The sequence below is a fragment of the Macrosteles quadrilineatus genome, unplaced genomic scaffold, assembly GCF_028750875.1.
Source record: "Macrosteles quadrilineatus isolate MER2022 unplaced genomic scaffold, UCM_ALF_1.0 Scaffold_9__3_contigs__length_116548681, whole genome shotgun sequence".
Lineage (NCBI taxonomy): Eukaryota > Metazoa > Arthropoda > Insecta > Hemiptera > Cicadellidae > Macrosteles > Macrosteles quadrilineatus.
The window spans coordinates 111,677,545-111,691,314 of record NW_026542602.1 but is presented as its reverse complement, the minus strand read 5'-3'; the positions used below and the strand labels follow the sequence as shown (position 1 = coordinate 111,691,314).

The window sequence follows — 13,770 nt, the reverse complement described above, 5'->3', positions numbered from 1 at the left end:
TAATTAGAGCAAAATTAAATTCTCAAATCACATACATTACTTTATGCATTCTTCTTATGCATTATTAAAACAAAACTTTGCGATGTTTTTTGCCAGTAACAGTCGTACACTACTGTCGAATACGGATTTTTGAGTGTCCATGAGGATTTTATCTCCGCCCGACAAAATTAAAAGAAAAACATGTAATCTGGGGAAAGTATGAATTATGTAGGAAATAAGGGTTTATTTTTTATTATTTATTTAAAAATGATTCGTTGGTAATGACTAATGAATGAATGATCGGTTATTTATAGTAGGCCTACACTATACACCTTTTATTCCATGACTATGAGCTTCTTTTGTACTTCGTATAAAATAACAGAAAAACTATATTCGCGTATGATTGTAAAATGTAAGGGATTAGCTGCTAGTGAGTGCTTCGCTGTGCTGGCTGATTAGCTGTACGGCAACAACGGCGCCGTCCGTGTGTTGGGCTCTGGCTTGGGCCATTCTCGCAGACGAATGCTGTCGTTGCGTTGTTCCTCCCATCGCCACGAGGTTGCGCCATTGCACTGAGCGCCTAGAGCGCTAGTACTAGAAATCCCGGATAGAGCGCACTGAAGTTTGCCCCGTTTTAGCCGTCCTCACCTTATAACATGCCGGCGGTGAATCTACTAAGGGAGTATGTTTAATCTATGGTTTAGCCTAAAATCGGAAAATCCCAAAACTTTTTTTGCGGAAAATGATATTGTGGGTACTGTGGCATTGTGGGCAAATTAACCGATAGAGCTAGCTGAACAAGAAAATCCAAGAATTTTAAGATCAAATGGATAGTGACAAAGATACGGCCGGAAAAGCGTCGCAAAATCTAAACTTGGTTAGCGCCAAAATGACCAAAACTAGGTTGGGTTAGGTTAGGTCAGTGGCGTAAATAGTAAATAGAACATGGCTTTGGGGGGGGATGGATGAGCACCAAGCTTGCACTCATTGTGTGTACCGGGGGGTCTGGGGGGTATGGAATACCCCCCAGCAAAGTGGGGGGCACGGGGGTCCTCCCCCGGAAAATTTTGAAAAATTAAAACTCCAAACTCGCCTTTTTAAGCATTCCAGAGGTGAAATCATGTTCAAAATTACTCCAAAAATCAACCCAATTGAGGCTGTCTCTTCTGAGGTTCATATGAACTTACCAAAGACAGTTGAACAGAATTAACATGCTCATTTGCATGTACAGGAGGAGAACAGAACAGTCATCTAATTTCCTGGTTTTAAACATGTCCAATATTAAAAACTGGTCCTTTCTTTTGACCAACATATTGTTCAGCAAGATTAAAACAAATACACATAGGCTAATTAATTGATTAACAATTTTAAAATATACACTCTTGAATTCAAAACTTGAAATACACTTTGAAATTTTCCCCCATTTTTCGGCGAGTACAGTTTGCCATTTAGCTGTCGGTAAAATGGCACCCGGCGACCTGTACCATTGACTTAAGATACTCGCCATTCGACCGCAAAAATTAACTTTTTTATTATTGATTTTTAAATTAATTTGGTTAAATGTTTTGTGCTCAGTTTCAGTGCCTGAGGTCTGAGGTAAAAACCAGTCTAGTTAAACTGAGGGTGATGAACTTATTGACGACAGTTGAGGTTGGACCGAATTAAGAGGTTCAGGAGGGGAACAGTCGTCCAATTTTCTGGTTTTGAATAGGTCCGTTATTAGACACTGGCCCTTTTTTTTGGCCGACATATTGTGGTTTAAACAAATACAGATAGGCTAATTGATTCACTTCACTTAAACATCTTAATACACAGAACCAGAACTAATGCACAATCGCTAAAAATACTGAAAAATCGACTACTAAATAACAGCTCAATAACACACTGATTAGTGGAACGGAGTTAACGGACTACGACTACGGAGTCGTGGCCCGTGGGTGTCAGGGTGGGGTGGGGTGAGTTATTTTTAGAAACACGTGCCCCTCCTCCTCCTCAACCCTCCCCCACCCGTCAACAGCGCACTGCGCGTCTACGCCATCGGTACGGCGCGGTGGTGGGGGTGTTACGATCGGGAAGTGTTTATGTGTGAGTCCAACGGCATAGGCAATCCAGGACTAACTAGAACGCAAGCGCACAACTTGTAGCTATTGCTACTTCCTTTCCTTTTGTTAATTTAAATTTAAAATTGTTAAGTTTTAGTTAATAATTTTCTTAGCATATACACGCTTAACGGTAATTTGTTGAAACAGCAGTACATTATTCAAAAACATTTAAATGATATTTATTTTTAGTTTGTATTTTTTTTATTTTTTATTAGTCTTTGGGGGGTGATTGATCACCCTGATCACCCCCCTTATTTACGCCACTGGGTTAGGTTATCAATAACATGGCTATTGTTAGTAACCTAACCTAACTTAACCTAACCCTTACTAAGTAACCTAACAAAACCCAACCTATTTTTTGTCACTTTTCCGCTAACTCGATTTTCCGCCGCTTTTCCGGCCGTATCAACGTTAATATTTGATCTTGAAAATTCTTGCTTATTCTTGTTCAACTTGTTTTCCCTGTTAATTTGAATACCAGCATGAACGGTTTACACGAATATCACTTTTCGTTTTCCAACGCCTTTTCAGCCATATCTCCTTTAATATCCATCGTATCATCAAAATTCTTAGATATTCTTGTTCAGCTCTACCAGTTAATTTGAGTAGGCCTACGCACAATGTTATTTTCGGGGGTTTTCCGATTGTCCGGGTAAACGGGTTGTTTCCGAGAAAAAACTACAACCATTTTTGAAATCAGTGTGAAATTTCAGTCATTTTGAAAAAAAAAAATTGAATTTCGGGTGAGGTTGGGAGGTTGATATAATTACCGATCTTCTCAAATTTTCTGGTTCAAATTTTCTTTCTCTCCGGCAGCTTATTGAACAGCTTCCATTCTATGGTGGGGAAACGGCTCTTAAAGAGTGTTTGTTAGGCGGTATCTAGGTATATCTATCATGGTACAGTTACGTGTAGCATCGTGGTGGACATTACTTCAGGTAATGCTTATTAATACAGCAGCAAACGTAATAATTTTTTATTGGGTTAGTAAAACCTGAAATTGCGAGTCAAGACGCTTAGGTAGTAAGTAACCCTGAATTAACTTAGGCCTAATGTTTAAAACCATTCTTTAAAAAATAAATGACAAAAATACCGTACGTGCTTTTAAATAGGCTACACATAGTAAAAGCTGTATGCTTAGGCTTGTCTTGTAACAAAAATTGATGTTTCTGGTTCTACAGTTCCCAAATTTGTTTGTCCTTAGGATCCAATTATTATTACTTATCCCACACATTACTAGGAAGGATCCCTGGCCTTTTCTACAAAAGCGTAGCCACGTCAAGCGAGGCATTTAATTGGATAAGGTTTGTGCAGAGCATTGTTACACTCTGGCCTCAGGTCGCTCAGTCTGGGGTGGGTCGATGTAAATGAACAGAGTGTTTATCCTTAATAAATCGAAATTCTTCATGAGAAGGGCGCCACCTAGTTTTAACCTTCCTAGGAACCAAACTAGGAAATATTCCAAGGTAAAGGATGATGTGATTAATTTTGAAAATAAGTTACTAAAAGGGAATGGCAGAGGCTTACTATTAAAACAAATTAAATTGACCAAACATACAAGTCTCAAATAATATTTCTATAAAAATTCAACTATTATCCATGAAAGCAGATATTATTATCTTTTCTTTTTATCTACCAGCTAAATATTCAATCAAACAAAACTGATATTTTTGATTTGAAACACTATCACTTCTAAGATAAGGCTACTAGGCAATGTGAATGAATACCAAAGATTTGATTACCCAAGAAAATATTTACTGATCAGTTGCAAAACATTTGTACCTTTAACTTCCATTTTTATAACTACCAAAATTAATTAGAAATTGTCGGCCGACACTAAGATGAATTATTGAGCACAAATAAAGACATATAATACACAGTAATAAATATATATGACCCTGGAACAAATACTTATATCTAAACAAAATAGATCCTGAAAATGTCCAAATATCTCATAATAAATCCCAAAATAGTAAACTAATGTAATATTAAAATAATTGTCCTATCTGTTGTTTGAGAGCGTTGGTATAGTTGAAGTTAGGTTGTACACAGGTTGACTGCACGGACACAGGTGAGTCTGTCAAAGTCACAGGTCGTGTTGAAGTCGAGGTCCTCTAGCCACAAATGGAATAATGCCAGAGCAGGTCCAAGATACCACAGTCCACATCCAAAGGGCGATAGGTAACCAAAATCAAGTCCGCAGACTTTCCCTGTGCAAAACCCACACACTCTAGTATTGAAGATTAACACACTTTAAAATAGTAAATTATGTTAAATCTTTCAGAAGTCCGTTAACACAAAGGGTAAGTCCAGAAGAATTCAGAGGTTTATACATGAATTGGTTAAAGTTCATAATAACGCATATAACTTCATATTATTCGGTGTATAGCATTATTTACCTTTGAGACTTTCAATTCAATGGGCTAATTTACTACTTTGAGTTCAGTAGCTACTAAAGCACTATAAAGTTAATTAAACATTTGGACAAATAATCTCTGAGAGTATATACATATTTTACCCAGCATCAGAAGTAATTATAGAATGATATTAAAACCTATAAACCAAATGAAACATTGTTTTAATTGCTCCAAGTGTACTACACTTTCTTGAACTGTGTTCCCAATTTGTAATCATTACTGAGACATAAAATCACTCCTAACTCAATATTTACAACTAAAGTTTACAGGGACAAATATTTCATAGCTAAACAACATTTAAATTAACTAGTAACATAAATAATAACGCAGTTCTAATGAGAATTTGGAATATTTTGTTGAAATTAATTAATAATAATTCAAAGAATAACTAACATTTAAATAAATTCATCGACTTTAACCTACACAACCTTTTGACACCTGAATTTTACAGTAAATCAAACATAACATAATATTTTAATATTTTGGAATCTTCAATAAGCATGTAAATCTTCTTTAAACATAATAATTACTAGCCTACATTTAGTGTCATTAGTTAATCATCAAAATCATTAATACTTTACCCTATTTGACTCATATTTACACAAAACAATTAATTTATACAAAGGAAACACATATTTAAAACTTACATTGGGGTACAGAACAGCATTACTATTACAATTAATTAAATTCTCAGGTAAATTAGCAAGTTAAAATTAGAAAGCACATGTTCAGCAATTTTCATGTTTTTTTTTCCTCTAGACAAGTTTTACTTTGCACTATATTACAAAATTGTAAAATTCCAATCATACTAACTAACCATGAAAATGTCATATTTATGATTCTTTAAGACTGACTAAAACTATATGACTAACAAATTGACAAAATATCTTACTTATTAAATAATAATGATTTACTCTGAAATATTCCAAATTCTCAGTTTGCATGTCTGGCCATTAGTTCCAAATCAAGAACCAGAAAATATTAAATTAAAATGTATTTAAATCATAAATGGATTAAAATTGTGTTCAAATTATTTACAAAATTGATCATTGACTAATCTTACCTCTGCCAAATAAATCCAAAAGGAATGGACACAAGGGAAAAGGTTGATGTTCACAAGGCTGGACACTGGTCTTCTAACTGCAAACTCTTCAAAATGGCTAAACTATACTGAATTACTTTAAAACATCCTCACTGCATGGAGTTGCCTTGTAGAAGAGGTCAGATTTGCTCATAGTTGTAACTGTGACATGTCAGGATGCAAATTTCCTGTCTGGCAGGGGGTGGGGAATAGGAGTGGACAAAGTCCAGCTAGGCACAGGCTGTTGCTCACCAAGTTAATATTTCAGCTGATGGGATTTATTTAATGCCTTCAAAACCCTGACACAAAGTCATGACAGCAAAGTAAATAATGTTGCGTTCTCATGGGAAGGAGCTCCTAAATTCCCATTTGATCTCATAATGATCATGGCCATTGATCATTCAGAACAAGTATTTATTATACACAAAACTGTCACAACACTCCCCTACCAGAAGAAATTTTCCTAAAATTTCTCTAAAATCCAATAGACTTTAGTTTATGTATCTTTTTAAGTCATTGACATGCCATTTTCCAGCATCTTTCCCTTGAAGATCTTCTAAAGAATAGACCACATTGGAAATCTTCTTGGTAATCCTGAAGGGTCCAACGAAACGATCAGTCAATTTAGCAGAGAAACCAGCAGCGGCATCCGACTGTGAGAAATTCCTTTTGAGCACCAGGTCATTATCCTTGAACTCTTGAGGTCTTCTACGAAGGTTATAGCGGTGACTACTCTTCTCATGAGCCTGTACCAATCTATCCTTAACCTCCTTGAAGATATCTTGAAGTTCTTGAAGTTTTCTTCCATAAGGTCCACAGTCTTCCACTGTCCCAACATCATCAGATTGAAGATCTACACCAACTCCAGAAGCAGATGGTTCACGGCCAAAATTGAGGAACGCAGGCGAAAATCCTGTAACTTCATGTACAGCCGTCCTAAGCGCAAATCCTATTTGAGCAAGATGCTTGTCCCACTCTCGATGACTTGCCCCAACATAGGCACGTATCATAGTGATTACATTTCTGTTCTTCCTAATGCAGGTTGTGGTCCACTGAAATGTTTGTTAACTAATTCATTCAATTGATTTTTTTTTCAGCTGTAAGATGCTCTTCTCCCTGAATTCCACCACTGAGTGAGCTACAGTAAGAGGTGTTAATGGCTTTGGAAAACTCCCATCTACGGTGATGAAGGTCAGCAACAATGTGGAATTTTTCCCAAAAATCAATTCCCAATAGTAGATTATGCCTAAGTGTTGGAACATACAAAACCTCAAGGTACTTAGTCTGTCCTTCAAGAGTGATGGGTAGAACAATGGTTCCCTGAATAGAATGCTTTTTTGAGTCCGCCGTCTCAACAAATTGAACAGAAGGTGATCGAAGCCTAGCTGGAAATCCATTGAAAACCCAATTTCCTTGTAACCTCACCGATTTTGTCTTGCCCAGACTTTTCCAAGCCTTTTGTTATTTCATGTGACGCATCAGGTGTTGGTGTGGGTGCTGTGTTGTCCCAGGAAAGTAATCAGGGAGAAGTTGTTGTGGCATATGCGAGTCGAACTCTGAGCCAACAAGAACAAAAGTACTCAGCTACTGAGCGAGAGTGCTTAGCAGTGATTTGGGCGGTGGAACGTTTCCGGCCTTATGTTGAAGGGACAAAGTTCAAGGTTATAACTGATCACTACAGCCTTTTATGGTTATATAATTTGAGAGATCCTCAGGGTAGATTAGCAAGGTGGGCGTTGAGACTGCAACCCTATGATTTCGAATTGGTCCATCGCAAAGGGGAGGAGAATATCGTTCCTGATTTGTTGTCTAGGTCTGCCGCTATTGAGCCTGATGAAAATTTTCACTGTGATGTAGTCATTCCGGTAGATGTCAAGGATAAGTGGTATGCAAGGATGCTCAAAAATGTCAGATCTGAGGGTCAAAAGTATCCACAGTGGAGAGTGAAGGACCATCAGCTATTGAAGAGACTTAATGATCAAATAGGATTGTCAGAAGAAGAAGAAGATGACAAAGTTTGGAAATTGGTACTTCCCAAGGAGAGTAGGGCTTCAGCTTTGGAAGAATGTCACGACCAGCCTACCGCAGGGCATCTAGGCACTTTCAAAACATACAAAAGACTTCAATTAAAATATTATTGGCCCAAAATGAGGAAGGACGCTGCTAGCTATATTTCTCGTTGTAAAATCTGCCAGAGAACTAAGTACAATCAAAATGTACCTGCTGGGTTGATGGGTGAAAGGCGGGGTGTTGATGAACCCTGGAAGATGGTCGCAGCTGACTTAATGGGTCCCTTCCCAAGATCGACCAAAGGTTTCAAATACATCCTAGTAATAACTGATACTTTCACTAAATTTTCTATACTCAAACCACTTAGAGCAGCGACAGCTAGAGCAGTGGCTCAACATCTGGAAGAAGACATTTTCTTAGTTTATGGTGTCCCAAAATACTTAGTTTTCGACAATGGTTCAGAATTTACGGGTGCACCAGTTAAGAACTTAGCGGCAGGTTACAAATGCAAGATCCTCTATAATCCTAGTAGACATCCTCAATCTAACCCTACTGAAAGAGTGTAACAAATGGCTTTTCCAACGTGGGGCTCGAAGAATTTTGGAAATTAATAAGCTGCTTTTATTATTATTGGGATTATTAAGAAAATTTGCTACAACAATTTGGACTTAGAATTTCAGCATTGATTAGCCTACATCTCTGGCTGATATTATACAGTGATTACATTATCGTTTTGGATTGGAGGACTTTACTGATTGGGGTCTACTGTTATTTTGTGTGTATATTTGTTGTATTTTGCAATTTAATGGTTTTATTGAAGAAATCTGTTGTCATTGGCCATTGATGATTATATCTGTACATATTTATGACCTGGTAGTTGATGAGCATAAGTGTCTCTGTGTATAATCTAGTAGCAACAATCAATATGAATGCCTACCATTTACGGAAAACCGAAGTGGAGTATGAGTTGAAGATTAGGAATATTCCTGTGGAAGGTACTGCTGGGGAGAACCGGAAAAAACTTTCTCATTGTTTCAGATCAAACACAGAGGTGGTACCAGGTTGTGTAAGTGATCTTGATCCTCAATCGGAACTTGATATTTGCAATGAAATATTTCGGGACTTGTCTTCGTTGATAGGGGCATACGAAGGAACTTTTAAAGATAACGAATATCAACGAATTGTTGCTCGGCTTTGGCATTTGTACTTAAGGGTTGATAGGATTCCTGTACCTGCTTCATCGGACAGCGACGAAGAGGAAACAAAAGCTGATTTGAAGATCCAGACAAAGAAGCTTCTAGATGATTTCAAGGAACCTAAGACATTAACTCAACATGAGGAAGAAATCGAAACTGAGTCTAAGGAGTCTGAGGGGCAAATTATACCGCCTGACTTAACACAGAATAATGAATCGACAGTTAAAGAAAATAAACCTGTTTTTCGGACTTCAATGAATTTGAGCTGTAATCCAGGGGTCTCTGAACCACTTGGTGGATCAGTAATGTCAGGTCCCCTTATTTCGCATAAGGTGAATAGTAACTCTAGTCTCGAGCTGAATGAACAGTATCAGAAGCCTGGATTTGTTCCCGTACACAAATGGGGTCTACAGTTTTCCAATAGTTCTGGTCAGAGTGTTGGCAGCTTTTTACAGAGAGTGGAGGAGTTGCGACGAGCCAGAGGATTAACGGAATCGCAGTTGTTTAAATCTGCAGTTGACTTGTTTTCTGGGAGTTCCTTGATCTGGTATAGGTCTACTGTAGGAAGAATCTCAAATTGGCCTGATCTTTGCAAGGAGATGAAGGAGGTTTTCCAAACACCGGACTACGATGACATGTTGATACAGGAGATTATGAATCGTAGACAGGGAGAGCTTGAATCAATAGATCTTTACATAGCGTCTATGGAAGGGCTGTATAGTCGTTTATCTGTTCCTGTAAGCGAAGATAGTCGATTGAAGCAGATGTTAAAGAATTTGAATCAATATCTACAAGAAAAATTATGTATGTTTCCAATAGTTTCTGTAGGTCAACTAAGGGTTGTAGGAAGAAAAGCCGAGTTAGGTCGATTGAGGGCGGCTAACTGGAAGGCCATGTCTACCCATGCTCCAATATTAGAACCTGACCTAGCCTACCAAAAGGTCACTGGGATTAAGCAGCGTGTTGCTGAGGTGTCTCATGCAAGTTATTCTCGCAGGTCAACCAAGATGAAATGCTGGAATTGTGATGAAGAGGGACATGCACAGAGAGCGTGCACTAAACCCAGAACAACTTTCTGCTATGGTTGCGGGGCCAAGAATGTTAAAAAATTTGAATGCTCTTCATGTTGTCCAAAAAACGCATAGAGTGGGGAGCCAGATTGGGTAACCTCGCTGCCTCCCCAAATAAAAATGCAAAGTTCAGAAACAGTGATGTCAGTCAAAGGAAAAGCAAGGTTGCTTTTGTTATCGAATCAGTTGAGGGAGATTCCCGTCCGTATTTGGATGTAAGAGTTTTTGGTCGTGAGATGCGTGCACTCTTGGATTCTGGTGCATCTCGTACCATTCTGGGCAAGGAAGGAAATTGGGTTTTCAATGGATTTCCAGCTAGGCTTCGATCACCTTCTGTTCAATTTGTTGAGACGGCGGACTCAAAAAAGCATTCTATTCAGGGAACCATTGTTCTACCCATCACTCTTGAAGGACAGACTAAGTACCTTGAGGTTTTGTATGTTCCAACACTTAGGCATAATCTACTATTGGGAATTGATTTTTGGGAAAAATTCCACATTGTTGCTGACCTTCATCACCGCAGATGGGAGTTTTCCAAAGCCATTAACACCTCTTACTGTAGCTCACTCAGTGGTGGAATTCAGGGAGAAGAGCATCTTACAGCTGATCAAAAAAATCAATTGAATGAATTAGTTAACAAACATTTCAGTGGACCACAACCTGCATTAGGAAGGACAGATAAAGTATTTCACACTATTGATACCGATAATGCCCCAGCTGTGAAGCAGCGTTACTATCCAATGTCTCCAGCCCGCCAAAAGATGGTTAGCGATGAATTAGATAAGATGTTGCAGCTTGGTGTAGTTGAACCTTCAAAAAGCGATTGGTCTTCCCCAATTCTTTTGGTTGACAAGCCTGATGGCTCTAAAAGGGTCTGTGTGAACTTTAAGAAACTAAATTCAGTATCAAAAAAGGATGCTTATCCCTTACCACAGGTTACAACTATTCTAGACAGACTTCGAGACGCCCGTTATCTTTCAAGCTTAGACATAAAAAGTGCCTTTTGGCAAATTCCATTGGATCCATCCTGCCGTGAGAAAACAGCTTTTACTGTGCCTGGTCGAGGACTTTTTCATTTTGTCACAATGCCCATGGGACTTAGCAATGCTCCAGCGACATGGCAAAGGTTTGTGGATAATGTTCTAGGAGCTGACTTGGAACCCTATTGTTTTGTTTACCTTGATGATGTTATTGCTGTCACCCCTACGTTTGAAAAACATATTGAAGTATTGTCTGAGATTTTGAGAAGAATTAAAGAAGCAAAGGTTACCCTAAACAGAGACAAATGTCAGTTTTGCCGTCCTGAATTAAAATACCTCGGGTATGTGGTCAGTGAAAAGGGCCTTAGAGTTGACCCAGAGAAGGTCAAAGCGATTATTGATCTGCCAGTTCCCCAAAATCAAAAAGAGGTCCGTCAGTTTTGTGGGACAGCCTCATGGTATCGGCGGTTCATTCCAAATTTTGCTGCTCGTCTTTTCCCACTTACCACATTACTCAAGAAGCGTGCAAAATTTGTTTGGTCAAAGGAGGCTCAAGATGCATTCTTGGATATTAGGTCTTGCCTTGTAACCTCACCGATTTTGTCTTGCCCAGACTTTTCCAAGCCTTTTGTTATTTCATGTGACGCATCAGGTGTTGGTGTGGGTGCTGTGTTGTCCCAGGAAAGTAATCAGGGAGAAGTTGTTGTGGCATATGCGAGTCGAACTCTGAGCCAACAAGAACAAAAGTACTCAGCTACTGAGCGAGAGTGCTTAGCAGTGATTTGGGCGGTGGAACGTTTCCGGCCTTATGTTGAAGGGACAAAGTTCAAGGTTATAACTGATCACTACAGCCTTTTATGGTTATATAATTTGAGAGATCCTCAGGGTAGATTAGCAAGGTGGGCGTTGAGACTGCAACCCTATGATTTCGAATTGGTCCATCGCAAAGGGGAGGAGAATATCGTTCCTGATTTGTTGTCTAGGTCTGCCGCTATTGAGCCTGATGAAAATTTTCACTGTGATGTAGTCATTCCGGTAGATGTCAAGGATAAGTGGTATGCAAGGATGCTCAAAAATGTCAGATCTGAGGGTCAAAAGTATCCACAGTGGAGAGTGAAGGACCATCAGCTATTGAAGAGACTTAATGATCAAATAGGATTGTCAGAAGAAGAAGAAGATGACAAAGTTTGGAAATTGGTACTTCCCAAGGAGAGTAGGGCTTCAGCTTTGGAAGAATGTCACGACCAGCCTACCGCAGGGCATCTAGGCACTTTCAAAACATACAAAAGACTTCAATTAAAATATTATTGGCCCAAAATGAGGAAGGACGCTGCTAGCTATATTTCTCGTTGTAAAATCTGCCAGAGAACTAAGTACAATCAAAATGTACCTGCTGGGTTGATGGGTGAAAGGCGGGGTGTTGATGAACCCTGGAAGATGGTCGCAGCTGACTTAATGGGTCCCTTCCCAAGATCGACCAAAGGTTTCAAATACATCCTAGTAATAACTGATACTTTCACTAAATTTTCTATACTCAAACCACTTAGAGCAGCGACAGCTAGAGCAGTGGCTCAACATCTGGAAGAAGACATTTTCTTAGTTTATGGTGTCCCAAAATACTTAGTTTTCGACAATGGTTCAGAATTTACGGGTGCACCAGTTAAGAACTTAGCGGCAGGTTACAAATGCAAGATCCTCTATAATCCTAGTAGACATCCTCAATCTAACCCTACTGAAAGAGTGTAACAGCATGGAGAAGACAGTGAAAAATAAAGCAGTCTACCAAAAGATTAGACATGCTGTAGGCCTATATTTAATGATATTGACATCTCAGGTACAAGCCGGTTATTTCATTTTATTGTGCATAGGAACTTTACGGATATACAAAATAAAGTTTGAAATAGCCTATAGGCTATAGGCCTACCTAGAGAAGAAACTGATGTTTAGATCCAATAAAATTACCACTTTTAGTTAGTTAGTTACTAAACAATATTTAACTAATTAGACTACCGTACATTTCCAGATTGAAGAAAATGTTGTTAAATGAAGTTCAGACCTACTCCCTGACTCATTTGGCAACTGCCCCATTTTCATCAGCCGTATCGCTCGACCATTGTTTTGCCTTCCTGACAGAAAAGGGAATTGATGTTTTGGTAAGTATAATACATTTTAAATTCAATGTTACCGCTCAAAGTTTTAACTTGCACCTAAACAAAAAATAGTTGGTCTTGAGTTTGGCTATTCCAAACTCAGCTATTTTGGAAATATGCATATTTCAAACTATAAGTTTGGAAATTGTTTATTTTTTTAAATAGGCCTACCTTAAATTTTTTTTGCACGCTGCAACATTGCCATAACCTGGCGAAACCATAACAGTCAAATCACGAACATATTCCGCAGTTAGGCATAATTGAGAATATCTTGGTCACAGTGAAATATCTACCATGGTCGCAGATGAGACATCGTCGTTGTGGCAAAACCGTTTAAACATGATCAGAATATTTCAAAGTTTTTTATGATTCTTCGCAAACGCTCTCTGCTAACGTTAAAGTAGCTTGGCTCCTTCTGGCAAAATAAAAATCAAATCAACCCTAGTGGGTTGTATTCATAAAAAAAATTCAAATTCAGTTAAAATTAATTTATAAAAAAAATTTTAATTACATAGGTTTAGGCCTAATTCATTTTGAAATTCATTCAAATGGTTAAATATATTATACTCTGATCTGCGTGACACAGTGTTTCTATTTACCTATTTATATCAGACAACCTTAGATAGTTGCAAGATCAGGTTTGCACAATTTCCTTACAAATAAAGAAAAAATAACTATGACATTAAAAGACAAAATAAATGGATTTATAGTTTTCCCTCAGAATGTCTGTAGACCACAGATTGTTTGTTAGATTTGTTTGGATAATATCCTGGCCTTTTTTATTC

At 38.2% G+C, this 13,770-nt stretch overlaps 1 protein-coding gene across 2 annotated transcripts in view; it reads left to right on the top strand.

Annotated features, from left to right (window-relative positions):
- LOC129002332 (T-cell immunomodulatory protein-like) overlaps positions 1-13,770 on the top strand; it is a 37,542-nt gene that overhangs the window by 4,752 nt on the left and 19,020 nt on the right. For both annotated transcript variants that reach the window (XM_054430049.1, XM_054430050.1), the window contains exon 2: positions 12,859-12,988. In XM_054430049.1, coding sequence (XP_054286024.1) covers positions 12,869-12,988 — 120 coding nt within the window. In that variant the 5' untranslated portion in view covers positions 12,859-12,868. The remainder of the gene's footprint in view (positions 1-12,858; positions 12,989-13,770) is intronic.